Here is a 14,732-nt window from a genome sequence, read left to right as displayed (position 1 = left end):
TTTTCGAAGCCCCAGAGTTCGGCTCCATATATAGCCGAACCTACTGCTTTGGCCTGATAGATCATTAATGCGGGAGTGATTGGCTTGCTCCTCGAGGAGCGATGTTCTTTAGCAATTACCCCCGTGGCTCGTTTATGATTAAGCAGCATTTTATGAATGTGGGGCTTCCAACTCAGGGTGTTGGAGATCCTGATACCTAGATAATCAAATAATTTGACATATTCTAGGGGAACTCCATCAGACATGATGGATACACTAGGTGATTTGCGAGATTTAAAAGAGAGGAGCTTAGTTTTTGATGTATTAATGACCAGACCTCTCATTGAGCAAAACAAGTGAAATCTGTCTAAAAGCTTCTGTAACCCTGCTGGTGTCTTAGAAATCAGCAGGGTATCGTCCGCGAATAAAAGAGTAGGGACTTTTTCCCCCGCCAAAACAGGGGCGTCCGCCGGGACTTCTAGCAAAAATGTCACCACTCCATTCACAAAAAGGGAAAAAAGAGTGGGCGCTAGTACACAGCCCTGGCAGACTCCTCTGCTGACTGGGATCTTATCAGTTCTTTGGGCCTGACTACCCCATCTCACCCTGGCAAAGTTCCCCTCATGGAGACGTACCAGGAGGTCGAGGATATAAGGCGGAAGACCCAAGTCATGGAGGACAGACCATAGACGGTCACGAGGGACCAGGTCGAAGGCCGACTTCAAGTCAATAAAGGCTAGATGGAGGTTGCCCCTGCCAATCAGAACAGTTTTCCAATATAACAGTAACAGCCAAAAGACCTGGTCGATCGTGCTCGTGAATGGCCTGAACCCAGCTTGGTAGTGTGATAGAATGTCATTATCAGTGACCCACAGTAGAATTCGCTCCAGCAGAACCCTGCCGACCACCTTCTGGCTAACATCAATAAGGCTTATTGGTCGGTAGTTAGCAGGGTCCTCCCTGGAGCCCTTCTTAAATATTGGTATAACCTCCGCCCCCCTCCATGACTCAGGGATGGGTAGCCCCCTAAGGAAGGCGTTAAGTAGGATGGTAAAATACACAGCCCAAGATTTAGGGTCCGAGCGGAACAAGTCTCCAGGCAGGCCGTCTGGGCCTGCAGCTTTGGCTGGGACCAGTCTATTAATGGCAGACATAACTTCTGTTTCATTAAAGAAATCATTGTTTGGCGGGGTTAAGTCTATGGGGATAATAGGAGAAAGAGCACTGGTACATTGCATATTATCATCCGAATAAAGTTTCGAAAAATGGGTAAACCATTCATGATTGGTGATATGATTAGGAATCGTATCAGGATCTGGACTTTGGGAGTATCTACAAAGATTCCAGAATGTGGTCCCGTCCCTTGCCAGGCTAGCGTTTTTTAAAGCCAGCCAATGAGATTCTTCCCATGTACACTTTGCGTTGGCTACAGCCTTCCTATAGGCAGACCTAGCATTTTTTATTAAAATGCAATCCTTAGATTTAATAGCGGTTGCAAGCGTTTTCCTGCTGGATCTGCACTCAGAATTGAAGCAAGAACCAGATGTTTTGTGTTTGTGGGTGTTGTTAGAGGAGAGGGATATGAAAAAAGACCCAATTAACTCAATGGTGTCTGCGTGGATGGACTCGGCCCTTGATTTCACATTAGTGTCTTCACATGCTTGCCTAAGTTCAGCAGTTTTTAATAGCAGTATTTCTTTTATAGCGGACAATTTTTGTTTGTCTACTACAATTTTAGGCCATTTGAGATATGTTTTACAATTAGATGGAATGACATCCCTTGTGAGCAGTGTCGGACAATGGTCGGAGGTTGGTTGATCGGGGGTCCATAAGCTCTTTAGAGTCAGGCACAGGGGATTGTGGTCACTGTCGATGGTAGGGACAATAACCATATCCACTGCATAGTGCCAGAGTCTTCGATCGATTAGAATGTAATCGATTCGTGATGGGCTGGAGATTCTATTAAAAGTAGATGCTGCGTGAAGGTCGGAAGGGAGTCGACCATTAGCAGCTCTTAGCCCATATTCTATAACCAGAGCATTCAGTTGAATAATCACTGGTGACCATCTCGTTACTGGGGGGACAGTGAGGGAAGGTATAACCCACCTAGTATCTTCCTCTGCAACATCCAAGATATCTTCTGAGGCAAGAGGTTCAAAGGTACAATTCAGGTCTCCAGCAACCAGTGTGAGTGAATTCGGGGGGCAAGAGGAAAGTTCCTCTTCTAGGATGGTAACAATAGGGGACTTGGATCCACCTTGAGTGCCCCTAATATAGATGTTAAAAAGCTCGATAGTGGGCCCCCCATTCAACCCACTCAAGGTTAAGTGCAGCACGTCCGGAGATGGACTTCGTACATGTCTAACTATGCAAGAGAGGGCAACATTAATCCATATTATAAGGCCCCCCGAGGGACGTCCACGACCAGTGGAGACCGCAGGGACGCAATAGTATGAGAAACCAGATTTAAATAAAGGTGTGATGCTCCAGGTCTCTTGGAATATACAGAAGTCAAAGGTGGCAATAAAGTTATTCCAATCTGGGAGTGGAAGTTTAGCTTTCAGACCCGCAATGTTCCAAGAAATAATTTTATGAGTCATACTTAGTGCTGGGGAAGGGGGGGTGACAGGGTCCGGTGAGTTCGACATTGGGACAACCCGTGATGGTGCACCGTCCCCCCTAACCCCATAGGATATGATAGAGGGTGATGTTTCAGGGGTCAGTCTACAGTTGGAAGTAGGAGCAGCTTGTGTTGCTTCAGTGGAAATTGATGATGTGTAGGGCACAGTTGTTAGTCAATCAATTTGTCCCAATATTGATTTGCCCTCAAGCCTTTGGTAGGGCAGCCCACCTCTCCACCCCGCTGGGACGTGACTCGGTGTAGGAGGATGTCTAAACTGAATGGAAGATGAGTCAGGGGAGGAAGATCTATACTCAAGTGCAATGAGGCCATCAGCTAGATCGTGGTTAGCTAAGGTCAGCTCAATCGTGTCCGTTGAGGAATTATTAAATCTTAATCTGCGAGCCCTTAAGAGATCATCTCTAATAAGAGATCGGCAGCCTCTGGTATAGCGAATCCAATGGGTAACTTTGTTCTTTAGGGATTCTTCGCTCTCATACCTATCACTCGTGGGGACTCCCACCATGTGGACAATAGGCTGAAAATTGACCCTAGGTTTTTGCACTACAGAGGAATGGGAGAGCGAATCAGAAGCTGTAGATTTTAAGGGAAGATTAGACTGGTTGGTTGTAACATTATGTTGCAACATTGAGTACGTTCTTTTATTAAGGGTAGATGGGTTGGTCCCAGTTCTAGTCGGTGGTATAAAATTTGATCTAACTTGTGAGGGTGGCACTGACGGATGGGGAAGTGTGGATACACTAGAATCAGTATTAGTGAGTAAGGGAGTTATTGATAAGTGTGAATGATGGGCAGTGCTGTTTGGAACAATTGGTAATTGCGGAGGCTGCATGGAGGGTCTTTTGGCTATGAATAATAATTCCTTGACTAATGCTTTTAGATCACTAATTTCAAGCTTCAATGCATTTATGGTTTCCATAATTAGACCTGGCGCTGGATCTATATCTGCCCCCACCCCCCGCTGGTGACTATCCATTTGCGGAGGTGGTCCAAGAGCAGGAACTCCGTCGCCAGGAAGGTCCAAAACAACAGGTATAGGTGAACTAGAAGTAGTGACCGAACATTCTACAGGGTCATTACCCAGGTCAGATAATACCTCAAAACGATTTTTACAAACAATCACGATAGGTTCAAGAGGTACCAGGTTATCCACAGGGGCACAAGGACTTAAAACTTCTATAGTTGGACCAGGAATAACAGAGTGGCTCTGCATGCTATCCTGGGCTGTTGACATTGGTGGAATTGGGGCAGTTTTTTTACTAAACATTTGAGGGATAGTAACAAGACCTGGGCGAGAATTACTTGAAAGCGACGGGGACACAGGCGTAATAGTTAGATCAGGATCTAGAATCGTAGTACAGTCATCAACTAGGGATTCGATGCGTTGTAAGGTTGTAGATGGAATGGGTTTTTGCTAGATTTTCTGGCCTTATTTCTTTTAGCCAAGCTGCCATTGGCATCCGTCATTTTCCTTTTGCCCATTATGGCCCTAGCACTCTCGCACTAGGTGGTGTGCAAACAAATTTCGCTACGGGCGTAACAGAAGGCCCCACAGAGACGGCTCAGTACCTTAGAAAGGAGTAACACCGGATGTAGAGGAGGGGACGCACGGACCCCAGGAATCAAATGACAGAGACGTGGCCCTGCCCTGCCTCCTCCTGCCCCGGACGGCCACAGACGGCCCGCCCTCTGCCCGGGCTCAGCCCGGCGCCGCCCGCGCGCGTCCCGCGACGCGGAGGAAGCCTCTGGTTAAGTAGCGCCTCCAGGCGCGCTGGTGGCCGGCAGGAAGTCCGGTTCGAAGCAGAGGATGGCGGGAGCTGTAGTTCCCCCCTGCTGCGGCCAACGATGGAGAGTGGCGGCGAGGGGAACAAACAGCGTCGGTGTCCCGTGAGCTGCCCGGTTCTGCCTGCTGGTAAGTCCGCTATCCTGTAGACCAAATGCGAAGCCCCCCGCTCCACCGAGGGAGCCTCTGGTTAAGTAGCGCCTCCGGGCGCGCTGGTGGCCGGCAGGAAGTCCGGTTCGAAGCAGAGGATGGCGGGAGCTGTAGTTCCCCCCTGCTGCGGCCAACGATGGAGAGTGGCGGCGAGGGGAACAAACAGCGTCGGTGTCCCGTGAGCTGCCCGGTTCTGCCTGCTGGTAAGTCCGCTATCCTGTAGACCAAATGCGAAGCCCCCCGCTCCACCGAGGGAGCCTCTGGTTAAGTAGCGCCTCCGGGCGCGCTGGTGGCCGGCAGGAAGTCCGGTTCGAAGCAGAGGATGGCGGGAGCTGTAGTTCCCCCCCCCTGCTGCGGCCAACGATGGAGAGTGGCGGCAAGGGGAACAAACAGCGTCGGTGTCCCGTGAGCTGCCCGGTTCTGCCTGCTGGTAAGTCCGCTACCCTGTAGACCAAATGCGAAGCCCCCCGCTCCACCGAGGGAGCCTCTGGTTAAGTAGCGCCTCCGGGCGCGCTGGTGGCCGGCAGGAAGTCCGGTTCGAAGCAAAGGATGGCGGGAGCTGTAGTTCCCCCCTGCTGCGGCCAACGATGGAGAGTGGCGGCGAGGGGAACAAACAGCGTCGGTGTCCCGTGAGCTGCCCGGTTCTGCCTGCTGGTAAGTCCGCTATCCTGTAGACCAAATGCGAAGAATATAATCTGTGTTGCGTTTTAGATGTGTAAGTAAGTGTTCTGTAAAGAATGCAAGTTTTGTATTGAGAAACTTTTTATTTTACTTTGTACTTACTTGCAATTGTGTATTTCGAGTAGAATTCAATATTTTCTGGTTATTAAATTCATGCACTGTTAAATGCGTTATTTTGATATATGTTCCAACTTCGATTGGAAAGTCTGCCGCGTCTCTCCATAGTGTTATTTTCACTGAGTCTGTTGCATCGTTGACTGTTATCGATTTTAGTTTAGTTTCTTGTCCTCCAATGAACACTGTTTTTGTTTCTTCCTCCTGTGAAATGTAAAAAAAAATGAGTGTTATTGGTTTTAGCATAGATAGTATATAGTTGAGCAGTATAGTTGTTTATTGGAGAGAACATGAGAACCAAATGTTAGTTGATCGGTGTAGTGTATTTGTTGTGTAATAGTGTGTGCTACAGTGTGTACGTTAGAGAGTGTGTGGTAGAGAGTATTTTATGAAAGTATATATATGATATAAGCTGTAGGAGAGTGTATATAAAAGAGTAGATGATTATATTTTGTATAGCTATCAATTTTACTAGTGTTGCGAATAAATAGTACTAATACTTTAAATGTGTTTGAAACAGGTGGGAATGTTCTATGTAATCAACACGATTCAATTGTATGCTTACTCATTGGTAATACCGTTTTGTCAAATTGTAACAGTTAAATATAAATTATATTATAAAAGGAGCGAGTGGAGTCGCTAGTACATTGTATGTGGTGTATAGTAAGTCTAGTGCTATTAGCAGCAAGATTGTGTATTATATTTGATTTTCTACATCGATTAGTTCTAAATATAGTCTTTAGATAATATTTTACAGTAGTAATGTTTTTTATGCATGTAGTAGATTGTACTAGAGACTATTGGAAAGGTTTATGTAGTAAAGAATGAGTTATAGAGAGTGTGGCTGTAAAATATGTAATAGTGTGTTGTGTGTAAAAGAGGAGGAACTAACAGTTAGTACTAGAAATGTTTGTAGATAGTATGTGTGTTGTAGGAGTGTTGTACATAGTTTATAGTAAAGAGTGTGCTGCTGAGAGTGTGTGTTTTAAAGAGTTGGAGTTACCAAATGTGTTATAGAATGTATGTTATAGTGGTCTGAAGAGTGTTTTTTAAGTGTGTGTGGTAGATACTGTGGCTGATAGTGTGTGGTTTTACTGACTATTACATGTAATTGCTAATATGCGTCAAAAAAAATTCTTTATGATACGTACCTCAGATATTGTCCCTAATATGCTCATTAATGACCGTAAATTTGCTTTTCTTATTGTTTTAATTGGAGAAACTGGCGGTGCAGGTGGCTGTAGTAAATATTCTGCTTCCTGGGTAATTTGTTCAGGGATTCTTAATGGTGGCATTCTGGAAATCTTTGTTTGTTTGGTTAAGATTATCACATTGTTCTTGTTGAGAAAATTCCGAATTATAATGCCATTTCCTTCCTTTGTCAGCTTGAAAAAATCATCATTGTAGCAAGTTCCTTTCATCAGCTAGAGCAATATGGAATAAAATCTTATTTTCTTGCTTAGCGTATTTGTAATTTGTTTTTGCAGAGCATTTTACTATGTTTGCTCGTATTGCTTTCTGATAAGGTTTGCTTTCCTCTTGTTTTGTTTGCTTAATTTCTTGTATAGAAATCATCTGCAATGAGAGAAAAATGTGAGCATACCTTTTGAATATAACATGAAAAAAAAGCAAATTTCTGAAAGAAAAGAACATATCAATTGATAAATTATGCTTATTAAACTGCTACCCATAATGCTTTGTGATCACTATAGTAGGACTCTAATATACCAAAGTGAGTTACATTTTCATTAACATATATATGGTCTAAGGTTGAATTGTAGTCTGTTGTGTAGTCTTGTATTTTTTGGTGACATTGGAATTGGTTTTGCATGTATTCTAATAGCAGTGTTGTGTTGTGCGATACTTGTGTTAAATCTATGTTGAAGTCACCCATTATATATTTATAGTTTGGGTAAAAGTTCAATATGCTAGTTAATACTTGTAAAAGTTTTTGTAGTTGTACATGTGGTGGTTTGTATAATATCACAAATAAGTAGTCACAATTATTCACAATTAAAGTAAAATGTAAAATGTCAATTTCGTGTTGTGTTTCATAAATTGGTAAAAGATAAATATTTTTCTTGTAATAAATAGCAATTCCATGCTTAGTATGCTGATTATGGAATTTATCAAATATTATCAGATGATAGTGTTGAATTGATAATGAATTGCTGTTTCCTTCCCTAGTTGTGTTTATTTCAGTGAGACATATAATATCTGCATTCATGATATTTGTGTCGGCTTGTATAGCTTTGTGATTTTTTTTGTAGTTAACGTATGTTCTGTACAATAATAAAGTTTAGCAGATAGTCACATAATTGGGGTACTGATATTTCCAATTGCATATCTGTTCTTAAGCGGGCCATTTCTTCATGGACTTTTGGGTGTACAACTATTTTGTCTTGCTGAAAGTTTTTAATATATATGTTTTCTAATGATTTTGCTCTGCTTAAAGCAACATAATGCAAATGATGTATTTTACTATTGTTAAAATGGATGTAAAGTGGTTCAATAGTTTCTCCTTGTGTTCTATGTATAGTACGTGCAGATGATTGCCGTAGTGGGAATTGCTTGCGTATAATTGTTATAAATTTTTTGGAAATTGAAAATGTCTAGAGCTAGCATGAATTGGTGTCCAATGAAGCGAAATGTTATTATAATATATGTGGCTATTTTCCTGTTTTGTCAATTTTCCTACATTTTCTTTATCAAAAAGAATCCATATCACATTCGGAACGCTATTGATAGTTTCTACTTATTCAACTATACCTGTAGCACCATTTGTTAAGCCATCATTAACATTTATATTGCATGTTAGATCGTATTGTAACTTTAATGCAATATGCAATATAAATGGCAGGCCCATGGTCTTAGTTGGATCTGTAGGTAATTGCATTAGTATTTTTTTTTTTTACTATTTCGCTTAGGTCAGATGCAACTGTATCTATTGCGGTTAATGTGTAAACAGGATAGTTTTTTATATGTTGTAATAAAACTTCATTATTAATATTATTAACTTCTTTGTTTGTTGCCATAATATAAGGGATGGTTTTGGTAATGTTTTGGGGTGGGTCTAACTCACGTGTTTGTATTTGTATTATATCTGCATTAGTTTGTTTTCCTTCTCGTAATCTGTTTAGTAATTGAGCAAATGGTAAGTCATTTAGCTGCCGCATAATTTTTGTAAATTAAAACAACTTAAAGTGTGTTTGCCATAAATTTGTACTTACTGGTCTGTATGAATGTCTAGAGTTTTCAGATATGTATGTGTCAAATACTGGTTTTAATTGATACAAATCTCCAATTGCTAATATGGATATTCCACCAAAAGGGAGGTTGGACATTTTAATTTCTTGTAACCTGTTACGTATAAGATTGAAAAGATTTGCCCCTACCATTGATATTTCATCAATTATTAGCAATTTAAGATGCAATAATTCATTTTGAAGTGCACTCCTGTTCTCATGAGTTAGTGGTTTATGAGTTAGCATTTGTGAAACTGGTATTTTAAATGTACTATGTAGCGTTTTACCATGTATGTTATGTGCAGCTTTGCCTGTTGGAGCTGTAAGCAATACATAAATGTTATCTGGATTTTCTCCAGCTTTGGTATTGTAATAGCGTAGTAAGGTTTGGTAAAGGGCTGTAATAAGGAAGTTTTTGCCTACTCCTGCACCACCTGTGCAAAATGTATAGCAAGGTGTTTTTTTTGTTTTTATCCAATGCAAGTGATGGTATATAAAGTTAAGTTGCTCATTTGTAAGATTTTGCATCAAACTGTGATATTGGTCATTTGGCATTATATTATTGGTTAAAAGTTCTTCATTACTTGTACTTCTAATGCCTAAATCAAATGACAAGTCATATAATAGTGGTTCATTTACTTGAACTTCAGGACAAATGTTTTCGTCGGTTTCTATATCCATTGGAGGTATAAGTAATGTGTCTAATGTACAGTCTCCATTGGTATTAGGTGTTAATGGGGTATTATGCCTAATATACTTAGTATGATTAGTGTCAACAATGTTTTGAATTTCTAGGTATTTTTCATAATATGTTTCCTTGTTACCAATAATTAGATTTTCTACTCTCCAGGGATAATAAAGCATTAGCAATTCTCTATAATAATTTTCAGGGTCATTCCTTTTGTTAAATCTGCAATAGCGAATTATCTTCTGTTTTTTGCGCTTTGTATAGTCTGTTTCTGCAGTTTCATTTGGTGTATTAATTTCAAGTTCTTCCTCATCTGAGCTATAAAAGTTATTTTCTGTGAGGAAATTGTCATGGTCGGTTTCATTTTTCCGCTTTCTACTTTTATTATTTTCATTATACATAGATGCATAGTCAGCTAATGTACATGTTTCCAATTCTGTAGGACGTTTGCTGTACTTTACTATAACATTATCATGTTGTATGTGATTGGATGTATCTGGTAGCAAATTTATAGTTTCGATGACTTTTAATAAGTAGGTACGCTTTTCTGGAGGGCTTGTATTAATGAAAACATAAGATCTAGAACTTTTGCGTAAAGGAATTTGAAGTATAAGATAGGCTGCTTCTTGTGCACTTATTTCTGTACAGTTTAGGAATTTGTTACCTATATGCTTAAGTTGATCTTTTATACTTGGATTGTGATAAACTTCTTTTGCTGCTTGTGCAATTAACTTGCTCATTCCACGCTTCGATTTACTAATATATGATACTATATATACGGCACATGCATACGCGTCTAAGATGTATTGTATATCAATGTTTGCTTGCCATGCTTGTAAAATTGTAGTATTGTAGTTATTAATAAAGCATTCTGCTGGTGTTCTTTTTAGTAAAATTGTATTTTTTTCTATAATGCAGCGTATACATTTAAAATATTGTCTTAGATCTAGTTGCATAGAATCTAAAAATTGAGTAAAGGAACAATTTGGGAACTCTTGTGTGTTCATAGTCAGGTGGATTAGTTCAGTTTGCTGTAAGAGCTCTTGATCAGTTTTGTCTAGTGTTAATGGTTCTAGTATAAAAGTTTATGGCATTGGATATTTTGGGTACTGGTATTTACAGGTTCTTTTATGTTTAATACGACAATTTTTGGTATGTCCGTGCCTTTGTAGGGGCAATAAAGACTCAACATTTGGATCCAGTGTTTTTGCACAGGTTATATATTTATCTATAAAAGCTGTAACTGTATTAGGTTCTGAAGTTGCATATTGTGGAGCATTTTCAAACCATATTATTGCATGTATATGTGGTGATCCTCTTTGTTGGAGTTCTACTCTATAAAAGTAATCTATAATCTTGCCAATTGGGTTACTTTCATGCAATAAAATACAATTAAACAATTTTCTAACTTGAAAGTCAAAATGTCGTGCACAAGTAATGGGATTTTGTTGTATTAATTTGCATTTTGCCTCCCATGACATATTTTGGAATTCTTCTTCTGTACATTGTTGTTTTTTCTCAGTACGTAATAGTATGTTGATTAAATGATACCATTTAGTTTCTGCTGCTGATAATGTTAAAAAAAATGTTGGTATCCCTAATTGTCTAATCATAGCAAATAAGTCTTTTTTGCATTGCTCCCAATATGGTGGCGAGCTACGTATAGTTTTTAGTATTTTGTATCACTCATTACATTTGAAAATGCTATCTAATTTTTGTTTTATGTCTTTTGCTGTAATAATGTTACCATTGTTAAAATATTTTCTAAGCGAGATGTATATTTTACTCTGTATTTGCTTAATATGCAACTTTTTCAATTTAAAGAAAACATTTGTTATGGACTTAGCTACTCTTAGATCATGACTTCTTAATTCCCATTGACATATTGTACTGTAATGTATTGGTACATGTCTTTCTTTGTTTGTTGGCCTTCGCTTCCCACAAAAGATAGTGGGGAAAGCTAAATATTCGGAATCTTTGTCTTCATATAGACCTCTTGGTGTGTTATATTCAGCAGGTGCTAAATTCATAATATTAATGCTTTCTGTAGTTATAGTTTCATTAGTTCGCATAGTATCTAAATTCCCTGCTGCAACGTTGTCTGAGGAATCTGACGTATTGTTTGTATCAGAAGTGTCATTACAAGGTGGTATATTTGCTGGTGTATATTCCCAATCCCGATTAACGGGGACTCCATATTCTTGGAACATACTGCTAGTAGTTGCTAAATATAGAGCTGCACGCTTTACTTTGTTTGGCCTAACATTTTCGAAATGGGTATAGGATTTATAGCATAATTTCCTTTTTAATTTAATTGGAATTGTCATGTTATCATTAATTTGTCTTGGCAAAACAGTAACAGTTGTCATAACATCGGCAGGGACGTTAACTACTGCACCTGAGAGAGATTTTTGAAAGCCTCGCGGCAGTGTTCTAATTTGTGAAAAAGGTATTCTTGGTGATACTAATCTCTCTTCTAAATTATGCAAGTGTAATTCTGGTGGTATATCAGGAAAAGTCATCCCATTATAGAAAGAACAAGGTGGTATTTTGTCCTTGGCAATATATTTGTAACATGTTCTGCATATATAGTTTGATATTTGCTAATGTTACATTCAATGAATTTAGCCCTTTTTTTCTACATTGTGCGTTTTTTGCAAACTTTGTTTATGCCATAACTGATTGCAGATAGTGCAAGCATACTCTGGGCCATATCTAATTTGTGCATGGAAACTACTAATCATGGCATTTGTTGTCAATGATGTTATATTTGTGTCATTAAGTGGATTTTCTGGTTCTTGTGCATGCAATCTTTTTCTGTTACTGTTACTGTTATTTTGTTGGACGTCTATTGTAGTTGGTTGATTGTGAATTCCAGCATCAGGTGTAAATGTGGTTGTTAGTGCATTGGGATTGTTAACAGCTATGTTAGATCCAATATTACTTGTGGTTGGGGAAATCTCTGTATGCATTTGACTATCGCTGTTGAGTGTTTCCATAAGTGTCTTTTCTACCTGTAACTCTATAGGTGTGATATGTGGAGATGCATTTAGAGCTACCTTTGTAGTATGGACATATATGTTTCTTATAGGTGTAACTTTTTTTCCCTATGATTTTTTTGTGTTGCCTCAAGTGAATATTTCCCAATTTTCTGTATTGTAACTGGAGTGAAGTATAAAATACTTAATGAATTTGTTAGTTTGTTCTGAAGAGCCAACGTTATGATGTATTCAATAAGGTGATTAGGTGATTTGGTTTCTAAAGCAATAGATGTCTCCTCAGCATGAGGTAATAATTTCTCATTTTGGCTACTTGAATTAAATACAAAGTATGCATGGATACTTTTGAATATCGAAATAGTATATGCATTTAAACAAACTAATATACCTTTCTGCAAATTCATTGAAGTAAGGCTTCTCAAAAGCTTGGTATTTTGCATATTTGCTTCCTTCCCCTCAATTGCAAAGCTTTTTTTTTTTTGCTTAATTGCATATATAATGTTATTGTGATCTATGTAATTGGGTAAATATTGTGGCTGCATACAATTTTCTTTATTAACAGACTGCATTTCAATATATAGAGCATCTCCAAGTTCCATAATAGATTGCAAGTCTAGACTATCCCAACTATGTGCAGGTGTACAGTAGTTATGTAGAAAAGCAAATAGACTATTTTGTACAGATTGTGCACATCTTGATGGTAGTCTACATCTGTTTGTGTTTGCGGTTTGTTTGTACTATTTACTACATTTATATTTTGTTGTGTTTCTGCTAAAAAAAAGTTGTCTGTGTTGTTCTTGATGGTCTTGTGCCTTTTGGACAATATGCCATTGGTGGTACTTTGTGGACTAAATATTTTGTTACACTGAGTGTTATGTATGTTTGTAGGATGGGAACTCTGTGTATATGCGTTAGTATGCAAATCACTTGTTGAGGCTGGCATGTTTTGTGTATGTATGTTTCTTGTATTACTACTTGTGATTCTTGTATTGTGTTTAAGTGTATTTGTAAGTATACTTGCATATGTAGTAGTATTATTATGTGAGACACTAGTATATTGTGTTGTATCTATGCTATTGCACGTAGGTAGAGGCAGTTGTGCAGGTGTTATAGGTACAAGGGTATTTTTTTTGAATATGTTGAGTATTAGCTAATGATGCTGATGGCTGTTGTAGGAGAGTAGGGTCTGCTATCCTATGGTCACCCCACATTTTTGCTTTTTGCTTCACTGGTTTTTGACATATTGAGGCTGTGGGCCTGCCAATCAGACCCCCAGCCTGCTGTTCTCTCTACTAAATTAAAACTATGCACCCTAGGTGCATAACCAATTGGAAGTGGATCACCCTGTCAGCCCCTGTACCAGTGTACAGTAGGTACCCAGGGCATTGGCGTACCCAAGGCCTGCCAGGGGCTGAAGCATGTATTATGCCACCCCAGGCTTGGCCTAACAATTTGACACAACTGGCTGATCACTCAGCTGGGGTAAGTTGGTGTAATCCCCTCTTACTTAGGTGTAGTATACCTATACCTAACCTTAAATGGGACACCTGGTAACCTATAAGTCACTCCTATGGCAGGCCTTAACAATCCTGAAGGCAGAGTGCTTGGTTCCATGTGAGATGGTGCTCTGGCATGAGCTGAGCCTGTCTGCAGTGGTCGGAACAACTTCCTTCTACCGTTTCCAGATATCGTCATACCATATACTCTTAAGTGCATTATGAACCTCGCGGTTAAATGCTATCTTTGGTTTGGCTTTATCAAAACATGTCGAGTAAGGTGTCATACGAATTGGAATACTAACCCCTCACCAATTCTGGCGACGGGGTTAGCATTCCACCCTTCTAGAGGGACACGACATGTACAGTACCTGAAACCCGGGTAAAATCAGACATAGCCTCAGCTCCACAAAATGGATGCTGCCACCACAGACACAAGTCTGCCCTCCTGCTGCTGGGAGTCCTTCCAGCTTGGGAGGTGTGGACAAAGGGTTTCCTGCCAGGGGAGGTGCATGCACCACCCCAGACAGGATTTTGTGTATTGGTCAGGTAGGGCTTGAAAGAAACCAGACATGCCTGTGGCTCACAAGGAGCCTTGGTGCATATGCCAGTTCAAACCGGTCCTGGGGCACACCAGTCCCGGGCCTGGGGCGAGCTGGACAAAGGATTGGGGGTGTAACCACCCCCCTTCCTGGTCCCACCCATAGGGAGGGACCTAGCAGGTAGTCCGGCCCCTAGAATCCGCTTAAAGGTAGGAGCTGTGTCCTAAGACTTCAGACATCCTGGAATCAACTTGAAACTAAGAAGAAGACGGGAACTTCGACATTCTGCTGCACAGAAGACTGAAGGAAATCTCCCCTGTGGTCAGGGAGTGACCACCTTGCTAACGCAAGCACCATCCAGCGAATCAACGTCTGCTTTGCCGCCGCCTCCCGCCGGAGCCCGAGCCCAGAGAC

The 14,732-nt window shown here is 40.2% G+C and overlaps 2 protein-coding genes across 5 annotated transcripts in view; one reads left to right on the top strand and one right to left on the bottom strand.

Moving 5' to 3' along the window:
• LOC146870694 (plasma membrane calcium-transporting ATPase 4-like) overlaps window positions 1–14,732 on the top strand; it is a 1,872,989-nt gene that overhangs the window by 932,459 nt on the left and 925,798 nt on the right. The window lies entirely within an intron of this gene.
• Window positions 1–14,732, bottom strand: part of LOC146870697 (uncharacterized) — a 250,107-nt gene that overhangs the window by 2,266 nt on the left and 233,109 nt on the right. Inside the window, exons 4-5 of the mRNA XM_085646149.1 lie at window positions 6,500–6,923; window positions 5,337–5,552 (exon numbers count right to left, since the gene is read on the bottom strand). Coding sequence (XP_085502275.1) covers window positions 5,337–5,552; window positions 6,500–6,769 — 486 coding nt within the window. The 5' untranslated portion in view covers window positions 6,770–6,923. The remainder of the gene's footprint in view (window positions 1–5,336; window positions 5,553–6,499; window positions 6,924–14,732) is intronic.

This window comes from Triturus cristatus, chromosome 1_1 (assembly GCF_964204655.1).
Source record: "Triturus cristatus chromosome 1_1, aTriCri1.1, whole genome shotgun sequence".
NCBI lineage: Eukaryota > Metazoa > Chordata > Amphibia > Caudata > Salamandridae > Triturus > Triturus cristatus.
The sequence above is the reverse complement of the archived record's forward strand: the minus strand, read 5'-3'. Positions and strand labels throughout refer to the sequence as shown.